Source organism: Bombus huntii, chromosome 1, assembly GCF_024542735.1.
Source record: "Bombus huntii isolate Logan2020A chromosome 1, iyBomHunt1.1, whole genome shotgun sequence".
In the NCBI taxonomy this organism is placed as follows: domain Eukaryota; kingdom Metazoa; phylum Arthropoda; class Insecta; order Hymenoptera; family Apidae; genus Bombus; species Bombus huntii.
Window position 1 is genome coordinate 2,398,670 of NC_066238.1, and position 13,811 is coordinate 2,412,480.

The following is a 13,811-nucleotide window of genomic DNA, read 5'->3' on the forward strand; positions in this document are numbered from 1 at the left end:
TAATATTTACTCTCGATTACCAAATTGTTAATCTAGCCGCGGCAAATCGCGTTGCCTTGGAACCCGTCCTCCTACGAGAGGTCTTCGTTATTTCTCACCAAGTTTCGAAAGATAGCATTTTGATAGCCGATCCATAGCTTTCTGCTGCTTTGTCGATAGCTCGCTTTCTCGCTTACTTTCTCGCTGTAGATGTAGACACATTGCGAAGAAAGTCAGTTTAGAGATAATCGAGATTTAACAATTTTTTCCAAGTCAGACTACTTTTCCATCGAGAGCTTTGATCCTCGCGACGAATAGAAGAAAATGCAATAATTGAATTTGACGATCAAGTTCGATCTTCTACCAGCTTTTTTGTTACAAATCTCCAGCGATCCGCTAGATGTAGGATCACGTTACGCTCACTTTTGTTCTACTCTTCGAGTACATGAGTCTTAAGCGTTAGATCCGGCGTTAAAATCGAGGAAAACCAAGTAAAGACAACGATATAAATATATTAAACAAAATTTAACAATATTCGTTATATATAATTTGTTTTAATTCGTTCGTTTATTTATATCGATTAATCTTGTTCGTAGTTTATTCTGCAGTCTGTAGCTTATTCGTATCCTCGAGCTTTAGCTTCCTTAAACATAGCGACTAAAGAGTCCAGGGTTTCCAATGTGGTAGGGGCGATTTGATCAGCCGGAAGCACGAAACCATGGCGACCAGTGTCACGTAATTCGTAGGTGAAGGTGACTGGTTTGTGGAATGTTCCCTTCACCCAATCCATTGAACTTCCGCTCGCGACATCTAGAAGTAGAAAATGATACGTAGCAATAAATAAAGGTAAATATCGTTATCAATCAATCAATTGAAAAAGCCTTATCGGATTAATTAATTTACTTGTATTAATTTTATATTTAATTACTACTTCACGTCCACGTCGAAGAAAATTATCTTTTATTTCATATCGATTCGTTTATCAGTCGCGTGATATATTAATTAGCTATCATTGTTTCGTCTATTGTATTTAAATGAGCGAAACGTGTACTTACAGATGGTTTCGGCGATGTTTCCGGTTTGGTATTTGGTTCCATAGCGCTTAGCAAGAGCTTGGATCGTTTTCTTGCCGATTTGCAGCTGAAAGAGCACGTTCGTTATTTTATCGATCGAGAGTATCGGTACCGAAAAAAAAATGGTACCGTTATTATCGGTAAAGTAAAGCGAAGTACCAATTACTCTTTGAGTAACGAGATATGCGCGATAAAATCAGAGATTTCGATGAAATTTCTGCGCGATAAATGCGTTTGAAAAATTAAATCGAAGAAAGATGGGAATATAATGTTTACGAAACGAAACCGCCGTGTGTACTATGAATATATTATTTTTATTTTCTATGCAAGAAACGCGATATATGATAGATGTATAAAAACGGAGAAAGTAAGAAAAAGCTGTAAGATATAACCTCTAATGGAATAATACTTAAGTTTATTAAGCCTCTACTTACAGAGTCGTCGTAATTTTCCAAATGCTGTTTGGTGTGACCATAGGGGAACATCAGAAGCTGAGAGTAGCTGTGGAAAGCAACGTAGGCAGAGAATTTGCTAGAGATCGACGTTAAATATTCCGATAGACTTTTCGTTTCGATATCGGAGAATGCAGAGCTTCCAGCGTAAGTTTCGGAGCATGGCTGGTTGCTAGCACCACCAGCTGTAGGATAAAGAGAGAATGTTTCTTATATGATTTTTACATATCTCAACGTTATCTAATTATTTAGCAAAGAACGTGAAAGCTTCGATTAAGGTTTATTTATATATCGAGAACTTACACATCCATTTGTATCCCCAGTTCCTGTTAGGATCACTTCCGTAGCACAAGATACCGTATGGTTTGCGAGTCTTTCTCCACATACGGTTCTGAAATACAAACATCGTCGAATTTATTACATTGAAAACTATTATTAATAACATTGAAATTTCATCTATTTCTCGTCTTGGAAAATTAATACTTGGAATTATTCTATCGTTATCGAACTTGTCATCGAACAACGTGAGTTGTTTGCCACGATTCCAGCGATATTTATTTTATCGTTAGAGATCCTATTTAATACAAAAATATCAAACAGAGAAAATTTATCGACAATGGGACAAATCCCGCTCTTCTAAATCGACAGTCGTGAGAATAGAACATTTTGAAAGAGGAAAGATCCGCATTTAGAACTTTCTACGTTTCGACTAACATAAGTTCGCGTTATATTGAGAGGTGCTCGAGTTTCTCAAGTTACTTACGGTCGTGTGAGTGTACACGTATCCGTCGGGGTTGGCGACAGGGAAGATGTACCAGTCGTGAGATTCAGCGAGTGTCCTGACATCGGCATTCTTGTTGGTCAAAAGCTCGTTGAGCATGTACAGAATGGTAGCCGGTCCGATCCATTCTCTAGCGTGGATTCCAGCCTCCAACACGACTCCGTGTTTGGCCTTACCGAAGGACACTTTCACTCCTTTGATTTGACGACCCTCGTACGTTTTTCCACCGACGATCACTTGCACCTTGCCGGGGTTTGCTCTGGCCAGATCGTCCAAATGAGCGTAGATTTCATCGAGCGTATGATAGCGGTTCAAGTCGAACGTAGCCAAAGGTTGAGCTGGTGGCATTTCACTGTCGATCAAAGCTTGAACGTCGCTGACGTAGACGTCGTAGGGGATGTTGAACATCTTCATGGTCTCGTGGAAGTCGGGGATTCTGTGTGGGGCAACCATCACGTCCGTGGGGTGCTGGACGGCGTTTGACTCTTTCCAGAAAGAGAACTGTACATTTCAGAGTTTTTTTCACGTCGATTATATGAATAATTATTTTGAGAAAAACGAATGATAATTTTGGGAATTGAATATGCAAATTGACTAAATCGATCGAATCACCGTGGTCCCTATTTTTATTATTGAATTTTAAAAAACGATAATAACGTAGAAAATAGAGGAAAATATTCGGAAAATTGATCGAGTTCATCGAATCGCTATAGTTTGCCTTTGGCTCGTTCTTCAAAGAATTTTTCGGGGCTAGACGTTTGATTTATTACGGTTTAATGATAAATTAACGGAAAGAAGTATATTTTAGTCGATTCTTTGAACGTATAATGATATTCATATTAAGGTAGATGTGCATACCGCGTCAGAAACTTCTTCCAAGTTGCGTATGACTTCCACCTGTTCTTCAGTCTGAGGTACGACACGGAACACCTTGTAGTTGTCGTACCTTACTTTCTCGGCTGTCGCCAAAGCGACCAAAGCCACGAAAATTAATTTCCACATGATACTCTTCCTAAGAAATGGACAAGATTGAACCTATTACTATCATACAGATTGTAAAGGACGTACAAAAGAAATTCCACGAAAACCTTAACGATCGACAAAGCGTTGAAGAAAAGTCAACGATGACGAAATTTTTCACGCTCGAATAAATACAGAGAAAAAATTTATATTCTTTTATATATTATATTTATATTATATTATATTCATAATACAATATAATTATATTTATATTATATTTATAATATATATATTATATTATTATAAATTAAAATTAAATATTAACGATTAAAATGAAAAAAAAATCGAATTTGAGTTAAAATAAAGAAAGCAAAGTTACAAGAGAGAGCAGAAATATTGAAGAGAAGAGAAAACACGACGAATGATCTTACCCTCGACAAAGCGTCGAGGAAAACTCAACGATGACGAAATTTTTCACGCTCGAATAAATACAGACAAGAAATTTATATTCTTTTATATATTATATTTATATTATATTGTATTCATAATGTAATATAATTACATTTATATTATATTTATAATATAATATAATTACATTTATATTATATTCATAATATAATATAATTACATTTATATTATATTCATAATATAATATAATTACATTTATATTATATTTATAATATATATATATTATATTATTATAAGTTAAAATTAAATATTAACGATTAAAATGAAAAAAAAATCGAATTTGAGTTAACATAAAGAAAGCGAAGTTACAAGAGAGAGCAGAAATATTAAAGAGAAGAGAAAACACGACGAATGATCTTACCCTCGACAAAGCGTCGAGGAAAACTCAACGATGACGAAATTTTTCACGCTCGAATAAATACAGACAAGAAATTTATATTCTTTTATATATTATATTTATATTATATTGTATTCATAATATAATATAATTACATTTATATTATATTTATATTATATTTATATTACAATATAATTACATTTATATTATATTTATAATATATATATATATATATATTATATTATTATAAGTTAAAATGATCTTACCCTGTATGATCACCAGAGGAAATTGTGCCGCCGCTACTTCCATCCTGGTATTTAAACGTTTTACCTGCACACGACACCAATGATTATTTCTGTCTGATCGGTATTCGAAAATCATATCATAGATTAATTAAATACCTTATTGGATCACCTTATCGGATTTATTTCGAGTGGGCTTCTTTATCTAAAAGATCTTACACAGACCATTCGAAGTCGTTTCACAATCAGTTACAGACTTTTAATTCCTGGATACTTGAAGCTTCTGGGCTTGGTATCTCTATTACTTTACATTTTCTTTTTGAAACAATAATACATAGAATTTCACAGTTTTGAATCTTAATAACTCGGTTAAAATCGTTCAGCGAAATGGAAGGATGATAGTTTCGAATTGAAGATGGGTATGTTTCATCTCTATTTTCTTCTTCTAATCGTTTAAACGGATATAATTGTAAAATCCTATACTGCGATTCTGATATTAAATTCCAAAATTAAAATTGAAAATCGATAGAAACCTAATGAATATTTTCGAACGTAAATATGGTATCATTGAATAGGGACGGAAATGAGATCTTTTGTTTGAAAAGTAGAGAATCTATAGATAGAGAAATTATCATTATATATTATCATTATATTAAGAAATTATTATTGTATACACGTATCGTTATATACTATACGCAACAGCAGTTAATGAAGTTATTAAGTAAATAAGTCTTAGGTTACGCTCGTAGCAAGTACATAGAGCGTCATTATCGTTTTGTCACAGTTGCATTCAATTTGCATCTTTCGAAGATCGTTTAACATTGTTTCGCGATGAGATCGTGCTAGAAATTGTTACGTCGTAACGCTTGCGAATGACTGGCTCGAACGATTGCATAGATTAAAGAAGCGCGTGTGAATTATAATGCTGTGTTAAGTAATCGCATTATCGTAAGCGATTGTAAATTGGTTACCGTAAACGGACCAATTAATTACTACGATCGTTGAAGATTGTAAAGGTATTTTAAGGCCAATATCGAAGATATAGATAAGAAAAATGTGCAGAGACAGTGTTTATAATCAAGCAAAGTTTCATCGACGTATGACTTCTACGACCATCTTTTCCGCTCTGCAAGTAATACAAAATTATTTATTTCCTTTATTACCATTTAACAACGAAAATTGTACAATCTATTCGATATATTTTATTTTTCTACGGTCCTTTACGTATATGCGACTTGTAGCTAAAATTAAGTGACCTTGATGTTGCACAGTATCGAACAGCAGTTTGTTATTTTACAGAATGGAACGTTGTATAAAAAGGATCTGATTGAATGATCACGGAATCGTAGGAATTCAACGCTACGTGCTGTTATTCGGGGATGTGCCATAGCCAAGTTTTGCAGCCTGTTGGAACATAACGACCAAAGAGTCTAAGGTTTCCTTCGCAGTGGGTATAATTTGACTTGCCGGCAGAATAAAGCCGTATCTTCCTGTGTCTCGAAGTTCGTAAGTGTATGTAACGGGAATGTTATAGGTGCCCCGCACCCAATCCATCGAACCTCCTGATGCAACGTCTGAAAGGAATACAAAATTTAAGTCGATCGAAACAAAAGCCCAGAAATTTTCTCGTATTTTATTTTACTCTACTTTCGCGCTATTTCACGCGTTTTTACCTCACTTTGCCTTCGACTAATTTTGCCACAAACGATATTTAATTATAATATTTCAATATTTTTATCTCAGCTATTTATTACTATTATAATTATTATCTACAATTTTATCTATAATTTTATTACCACGATACTCTGATATCTTAACTTCATTTGAATAATGTACTTACATATAATGTCGACGATATTGCCGACTTTGTATCGGGTTCCATATCTCTTCAACAAAGCATTTATGGAATAATTTCCAATTTGGAAGAGATCGTTGTAGTTGCTGATCCTCTTGTTGGTATGTCCGTAAGGAATGAGCAACAATTGACTGTAACTGTGGAACGCTATGTAGGAGAATATTTTGTCGTGGATGCTGTCGATATATCGTGACATGGTTTTTGTTTCTGTTTCAGAGAATGCCTTGTCACCAGGGTATATATCGCTGCATGGATTTCGGCTGGTACCACCCTCTAAAATATTGGTAGGAGCAACGTAACAGAAGCGTCGTTTTTCAGCAGTAAGTGCGAGATACGAATAACTATAATAAAGAGATCTTTAGTATTTTTACACCGGGAATACTTTCTGGACTTGAAAAACGATCTCCGACGAACAATGGGATATTATTTAAAACGAAACTCAAAGGACACGCTGATTTTTCGTTGATGTTAGAGAAATTGATAATTCTATTCGTTTCTATCGGTCGATTTTATTCATCAATGAAAATATTAATTGTTATTGATTCATTAACCAGCCACTGAATCGATCTTTAGCGTTAAAGGTATAAGAATTTTTTTTTTTTTAATATTTATTAAAATTACAATCAATTCTCGCGTTGAGAAATAGGTAGAAGCACGAAGAATCTTTTATTCCTCTGTTATCTAGTAATCTATAGTACAATAATATAGAAGGACAAATATTTATTTCCTTTGTAAAATATAGATAGCTCAATTCCTAGTGATTGTCTTTCAGCGAGTGTTTTATCTCGATAAAATAATCTCGAATCAAGAATGTAAATATTATTGGGTCGGCAACTAAGTGATTGCGGATTTTGTCATTAGGTGGTATCGACAAAATCCGCTATCACTTAGTTGCCAACCCAATATTTCCAATATCTAAATTGATTTCTAATATGCGCAATTAGATGTTAAATGTTAGTATCTACGTTCATGTACAATTTATCAGCGTTCATAAATTAGAGATAATATCGTGAAGTAGGTATCGATTAACTAGACAATGTAACGATAATTTTATTTTATCTGTATTAGATCGTTACCTGCCCAATGGAAATTCCAGTTTCTGTTCGGATCAGCTCCGTAACAACCCCTTCCGGAAGGTCTTCTAGTCTTCCGCCATAGACGATTCTAAATAGCCAGAAAACAATATACTTTGCAGGTATATTCTGTTATCGAGCGTAAGTTTGTTTTAATCAAAAAAAAAAAAAAAAAAAAAAACAACAACAATAGAAGCAGAGAATTACAACTGATCGAAGCTCTTGCTTAATTCTAAGCCCTTGCTTAATTCTATAGATAACGGGCCGATAGCAGAACAAAATATTTCAAAGAAGATGTTCGACGATTTTATCGTAAGAAGTATCGTTTAAATAGCGATTTGCGTCAAGCGTTTGTGAATACCTACTTTATCTTCTTCGTCGATAACATAAATAGTTTTCATTACGAATGAAACGAACGTGTAAATGAAACCTAGATTTGGTGCAAAAACGTACACTATCTGGATAGATTTATCTACATCAATTTTCTTAAAATTATAATTGACCGTCGAGTATTCTCGATAAGAAAATGATAATATAACGAATCGACTTTTAACAAAAAGCGATGCCACTTTTTAGATTTCTGTTTGCAATTGATTGATTTCTGATTTTACAATCGTTTGTTTTCTCTCCAATTCGAATCTCGTTGTGTTTCACCGTTATTTATTATATGATAATTTCAGCAAGGATGTTCGTGCATTTATGGAAGGTTTATGGAAAAAGAATTGGAAAAATGGGCACGATCTGCGTAACAGAGAAAAGTATTGTACAAGATCTTCAAGATATACCTGGTGTTCCTTTTTAGCGAGTAAGAACAATTCTCTGACTAGACGTTATTCCTTTAATTGTATTCGCAACGATATTAATCGATTATCTACAAATTCTAGTGAAACATTGTTTGCGTTGTACGAAAACTATCAAAGCGTCCTTACCACAGTATGAGTGTACTCGTAGCCATCAGGATTGAATACAGGGAAAATATACCAATCGTACGACTCCGCCGTATATCTGACACGAGAGTCATCGCTAAGGATCAATTCGTTGAGGATATAGGTGACGACAGCGGGTGATATCCATTCTCTGGCGTGTATTCCGCCTTCGAGAAATATACCAGGATTTCCTTCCTTGTAGGAAATCTTTACTCCTCTGATACTCCTGCCTTCGTAGCTACTTCCACCGGTTATTGGTTTCACTATCTTAGGATACTGCGTTACGAGGGAATCTAGCCAGCTATAAATCTGAAAGGAAGTTGTTCGATCAATAATGCGTTGCCTTATAAAAGGACAAACGATGAAATTAATTACTTTATTTAAATCATTCAATTATATAACAAGATTGAATCGTGTTTTTATATTTATCGATGTTTACTTTATATTCTTAATAACTGATGATAAATTAATTCGATAAGTTTATACTTAGTAAATTGCACGTAGTATTGCGGTATATTGCGGTATAGTAATACGATTAGTATGATGGAATGGTAAGACGGTGATAATTTAATGCGAAAATATAGTACGGTGGGATAATAATAATATTGCAGGAAAACATGATAGTAAAATATAGTGAAATAGAGTGACAACAGTGTTGTATGATATTACCAAAACATTGTAGTAATATTGGTAGTACGTTATCGTTTACAATAGCACAATACCATTTTTGATACCATTTTTTTATTTCGAAATTTTATTATAATTCTTATGGTAATTTCGAAATATTTTTACTTGTGAAATAAACAATGATAACTGAACCGACGGAAGAAAAAAGCAGAGAAAATTTAAATTGTAAGTTATGGATTGATATTCTAAAAATATTTCAATTCTATTTATCGAGTAAAATAATACAAAATAATGTCTTACAGAATCCAATCGGTGATAACCGAGCCAGTCGAAACCACCTCTTACATTGCCACGAGGATTCTCATCGTCGATATACTTTTGCACGTCGTCCATCATCAATTCTGGTTCAAGCTTCGACGTGTTCACTTTTTCCATGAATTCTTGGATCTTTGCCGGGGCGATCATCACTTCTGCGGTGTTGTTTATCGTCGGTGGATGCCACAAATGGTAACCATCGTCGTCATACATGTTCCTTAACAACTCTAAACCCGTAGTATCTGACACAAAAACTTTGTACAGTCTATAACCATCGTATCGTTTCTTCTCATTGTCAGTGGCATAAACACTTCCAAGAAGAAAAAGAAGATGTAGAAGAATAGCTGGCGTCGTGGAATTTGACTTCATTTCGACAATTAGACGAAGAGAGAACCTATCAAACTTTGGGAAATTTATCATAGGATCTTAAACACTGTCTCTGGTATTATCCATGCGTCTCAGAAACATTCAACATCTGATCAATTCGACTCGATCTTTCGATTCCGCGGTTCTCTGATATTCCAATTTTTCTAATCTCTCCAATATCTTCGATCATTTGTTATTCTGAAATTTTCAGTCACTCGTAATCCTTCATTATCGATTTTTTCTTTGTTACACGACTATCCTTTTAACGCACGGCGAAGCGATTTAAAACAGCTCTGTCAGTATTCTAATTTATAAATGTTTAATTTACAGAAATATAGCGAGGCTTCAGAATTTTCCAACGCGATCGATTCGCGGCCAATGTTCCACCGGGAAAGTTGCGCTTTCTCGTGGCGACTTTGAACCGGAGACTAATCGATATCGCTTTCTTTTCCGTCTGAAATGAACTTGACGGTTTCGAGATACAAGACAGGTGTGAGCGTCCCAAGTGAATCCTCCCGCGACTTTATATACAACGGGGAGCAACCGCGCCAGGTAAAAATATCCTGTACGTGAGATAAGTGTAAACAAAAAAGAAAAAAGATACGGGCGACGCATTTGCATGCAGGATGGACAATGAGAATTCTCGTAAGGTTGCAAACAAGCGGATGCCTGTCGATGGTCGAAGACCTCGAAGATACCGTTTCAAAATATAGATAACCTGAGGTTGTCGACATCAACTTAAAGAAAGTGCTCCGCACTTGAGACAAAATATCTTCAATTACTTCTGTCATTTCCCAAACCAGTTTGAATAATTTTTTATTCATATTAATCTGCATAATTCATATTAATTCAGTTCGCTTGAGATATGAGAATTAAACATTGAAATGTTATTTCCTGCGATTTATTATTCTTTTTTAGGGATATTATAGAGATATTATTCTTTTTTATATTATGATGTAAAATATTAATCAATATCTTGCTTACAATCTAAATTTAAGTTTAAGTACACATGTAGTATATACAATAATATATCCAATAATATATCCAATAATATATATAATAAATAAGTACACGTGTAATATTATATTAATTAAAGAAAATGGAAGGAAAGAAGAAACAGAGGAAGAAAAGGAAGTCAACATATATTTTATTTTATAAATATATTATCGTACACACTCGTTAGTTTATATCGTTCGATAGAATGTTGTTAATGAAATTATTTTACTTCTTATGTTTTATCCGTTTTATCTTTGTTATCTATGTTCCTCCTGTTTTATTCTTCGCCAAGATGCAGTTATTTATTCGTCGTTGTCACTTCCATGTATATGGATTTTTGTACAGGTATCGTTGATGAGAATTATCAATATTTGTTTTATGAACACGCAATAATACGTAAGATAAATTTACATGTACTTTTTAAAGCTACAAATGCAACGACCCATAATTGAGTATCTCCGGGATAGTGTGTACTTGACAAGTCGATGAAATCAGATAACGTAATTCGCATCCATTAATTGCCACTGTAATGAAAGAATACGAAAAAAATGAAATTGTTGTTGGACCTCGTATTGTTTTACATATTGTATGAGTATAAAATGGGACAATGAACACCACTTAGCATTGTCCTTCTATTCCTTGGCCAGATGGTGGCATTATCGAATAGATGCGATTAAGAGTCAACGTGGAAATAATACTAATTTAACACTTGGAAGCTAGTTAAACCTTTTTTCTAATACGCTTTTTTACCTTATTTCTACATCTATAAAACTTGTATTATTAACTGTATTACAATTATTATACTTATCGCAAGCATTACATATTTTTTAGTAATTTTGTAATAATCAAATTTTTTACAAATATTTTAACTTATTGATTGGTCCTTTCTTTTTATAAAGTAAATCTTCTAAAGTCTGTTATCAGATTGAGATCATGTTTAATATTCTAAGGCTTAAAAAATACAAAGATATTTAGAAATAAAACAAAAATTTTGGCCTAGAAGAAAACTAAATATTCTCTGCAGATTCCTTACTGTGTTACTATGTTTCATAAATTCATATTAAGAAAACGTATACGTCTTAATTAAAATATTTAATTCACGATAAGATATTATATCATGAAAATGTTGTAGTTATATAATACAAATGAGACAAACAATATTAAACATAAATTTTATAATAAGGCAGAGAACGCGAACGTGTATTAATAATTTTATGTGTTCGTAAAATTACATAAAAACAAGATAAAAGATATTAAACATAAATATTTCATAATTATGTACAGAACGCAAGTAAGTATTAATAGTGTCGTGTGGCCAATTTTGTACCATATTTCACCGTGATTAAGTATAGTTCTTCTCTATAATCCTTATCATCAAAAATAGCTTGGAAAGATAAATCTAATTCTTGCCATTAAGTCTGTATGGTTAAACATGTTAATGATTAATATAATAATAGATCAATCGTTGTCTGTACATTTTTGAAATATCATTTCCTTTCAGATATTCACACATCTGTCAGAATGTTATTCGTTTGACGCTATTTCACACAATGCAATTCAATAATACAAAGAAATTTTTGTGTCAAATATTTGAACATCAAATTATTAATTTCTTTCTGCGAAAATAATTACATAGTGTTGAAAACTATACATCTGGTCTTTTTAGTTTTCTCAAGCACCGAAGCCATCGACAGCGCGTAGACAAAAGACTGCGACGAAGTCAGACCGTAAACAGTAGACAGGCGACGTTGGCTTCCGGGGTTTTCAGTTACTGGGTAACACAGCTAGCGTGCGGATCTACAGCAGCTCAAATAGTATTCTTACTTATAATTACACTTCTATTTAAATATATTTTCTGCCTTACAATTTATGCCATGAGTTTTCTCTGTTTACACATCGAATAACCTCAACACATAGGAAGTTGCCAAAGAAAGTTTGTCAAATTTATAATTAACTTCTTATCCAAACTGCCAGGAGCGGTGGCCAGAATTTTTGAGAAAACTCCGAATGAGCCGGTAGAGACGTGGGGCCGCTTTATGTAGAATTTAATTAATGAACTGAAAATGGAAAATTTTATTCCCGGTCCAGCCCTGCAAATTACGTTCGTTATATCTTTATACTGTACAAATATTTTGATAAATACGTGATATTATTACAACACATGTAATAATAATAATGAAAACAATGATAAAAATATTGTAAACATATAAACAAAATTAATATTAATGATGAAACGAAACGTATATTCCACGTGTAAAATTATCAAGCAAGAGAAACTTTTTATTACGATTACGATCGAACCTTGGATCGAGTCCTTGCCATGTTTTATTGACTACCAACCGTTCAACAATGATCGAGTCCTTGTCAGATTCAAGATCGATATCGTTCACCGTTACGTGCACGACAAAGCAATAAAAATTCCAACTACATATCCTGTAAGAGTATGTAAATTGATCCTACTTCGACTCTCATATCATTGTTTTATAATCATCGTATCAGTGGTTTTGAAGTGTTTGATCAAGAATACGGTATGTGATCAAATCCGCATTTTGCATTATCGATAGTGAGAAATCATAGAAACGGTCGGTAAAAGGTTAGAGGAAGCAAGAATACACATATGAATATATGAATATGTACGTGAGAACATTTGTTATACATATCAGTCTATTGATAGTCCAATTTCTTCGTAATTGACTAATAATGCTGGAAATATTGCGATTGCGAAGATCGATATGAAGAGCATTAATAGTTTAAAGAAAAAGATATTTCAATTTTGTAACTATCTTTTCATCTTATTACTATGGTTATAATTTTTGGTATATCAACGATAGTTTCGATATTAATTACTTAATTCATATGACTTAATAAAAGTCATTCATCAAAAAATAAAAATGTATAAACGAATAATTCATTAACGAGATATGTAATTGCTAGTGGAAAATTATGTTAAGCTACTTAAAAAATTGTTTTTATGTCTGTATTGAAATAATATTTTTCATGAGTTTGGAATAGCTTACGTACGTACTTTATTTACGCGTTTTCAAATGAGAATGATGTAATTAAAGGCGTCAGTAAGATGGGCGTAAAGCAACAGGAAGTAGACAATAATATCGTATCGACAATATTATCCTTAGAAATTTGTATAACAATATATTAGGGAATACCATACAACTACGTGTAATCAATAAAAATACATTTTTATTTTCTTTGTTTTGAAAATTTCAGAAAAAGGTTATGTACTTTCACGCTATATCGAATGCATGGTCACGTGATCAATATGGATGCATTCAAATCGAAATACCGCCGATCGCACGGTACAGTAGGTAACTTCTAATCTTGCTGACAATTTAATTTGCTAAGT

At 33.2% G+C, this 13,811-nt stretch overlaps 1 protein-coding gene across 1 annotated transcript; it reads right to left on the bottom strand.

Annotated features, from left to right (window-relative positions):
- Window positions 1-471: 471 nt before the first annotated feature.
- LOC126868555 (uncharacterized) lies at window positions 472-12,868 on the bottom strand. The gene is made up of 14 exons (XM_050624126.1): window positions 12,752-12,868; window positions 8,894-12,540; window positions 8,142-8,536; window positions 8,006-8,039; window positions 7,220-7,311; window positions 6,133-6,488; window positions 5,656-5,866; window positions 4,317-4,397; window positions 3,144-3,297; window positions 2,268-2,786; window positions 1,808-1,895; window positions 1,487-1,689; window positions 1,035-1,119; window positions 472-789 (listed from the first exon to the last, which is right to left on the bottom strand). Exons 2-14 carry the CDS (start codon window positions 9,506-9,508, stop codon window positions 596-598), a joined length of 3,027 nt encoding a protein of 1,008 aa, XP_050480083.1. The 5' UTR covers window positions 9,509-12,540; window positions 12,752-12,868; the 3' UTR covers window positions 472-595.
- Window positions 12,869-13,811: the final 943 nt, after the last annotated feature.

Excerpts from the sequence above, each read along its gene's own strand:
- LOC126868555 (XM_050624126.1), bottom strand. The coding sequence starts at position 9,508 with ATGATAAATTTCCCAAAGTTTGATAGGTTCTCTCTTCGTCTAATTGTC. Across the intron at positions 5,867-6,132 it reads CAATATCGTCGACATTATAT|ACGTTGCATCAGGAGGTTCG; the intron begins GTAAGTACATTA and ends TATTCCTTTCAG. Across the intron at positions 1,896-2,267 it reads ACGTGTACACTCACACGACC|AACCGTATGTGGAGAAAGAC; the intron begins GTAAGTAACTTG and ends TTTGTATTTCAG.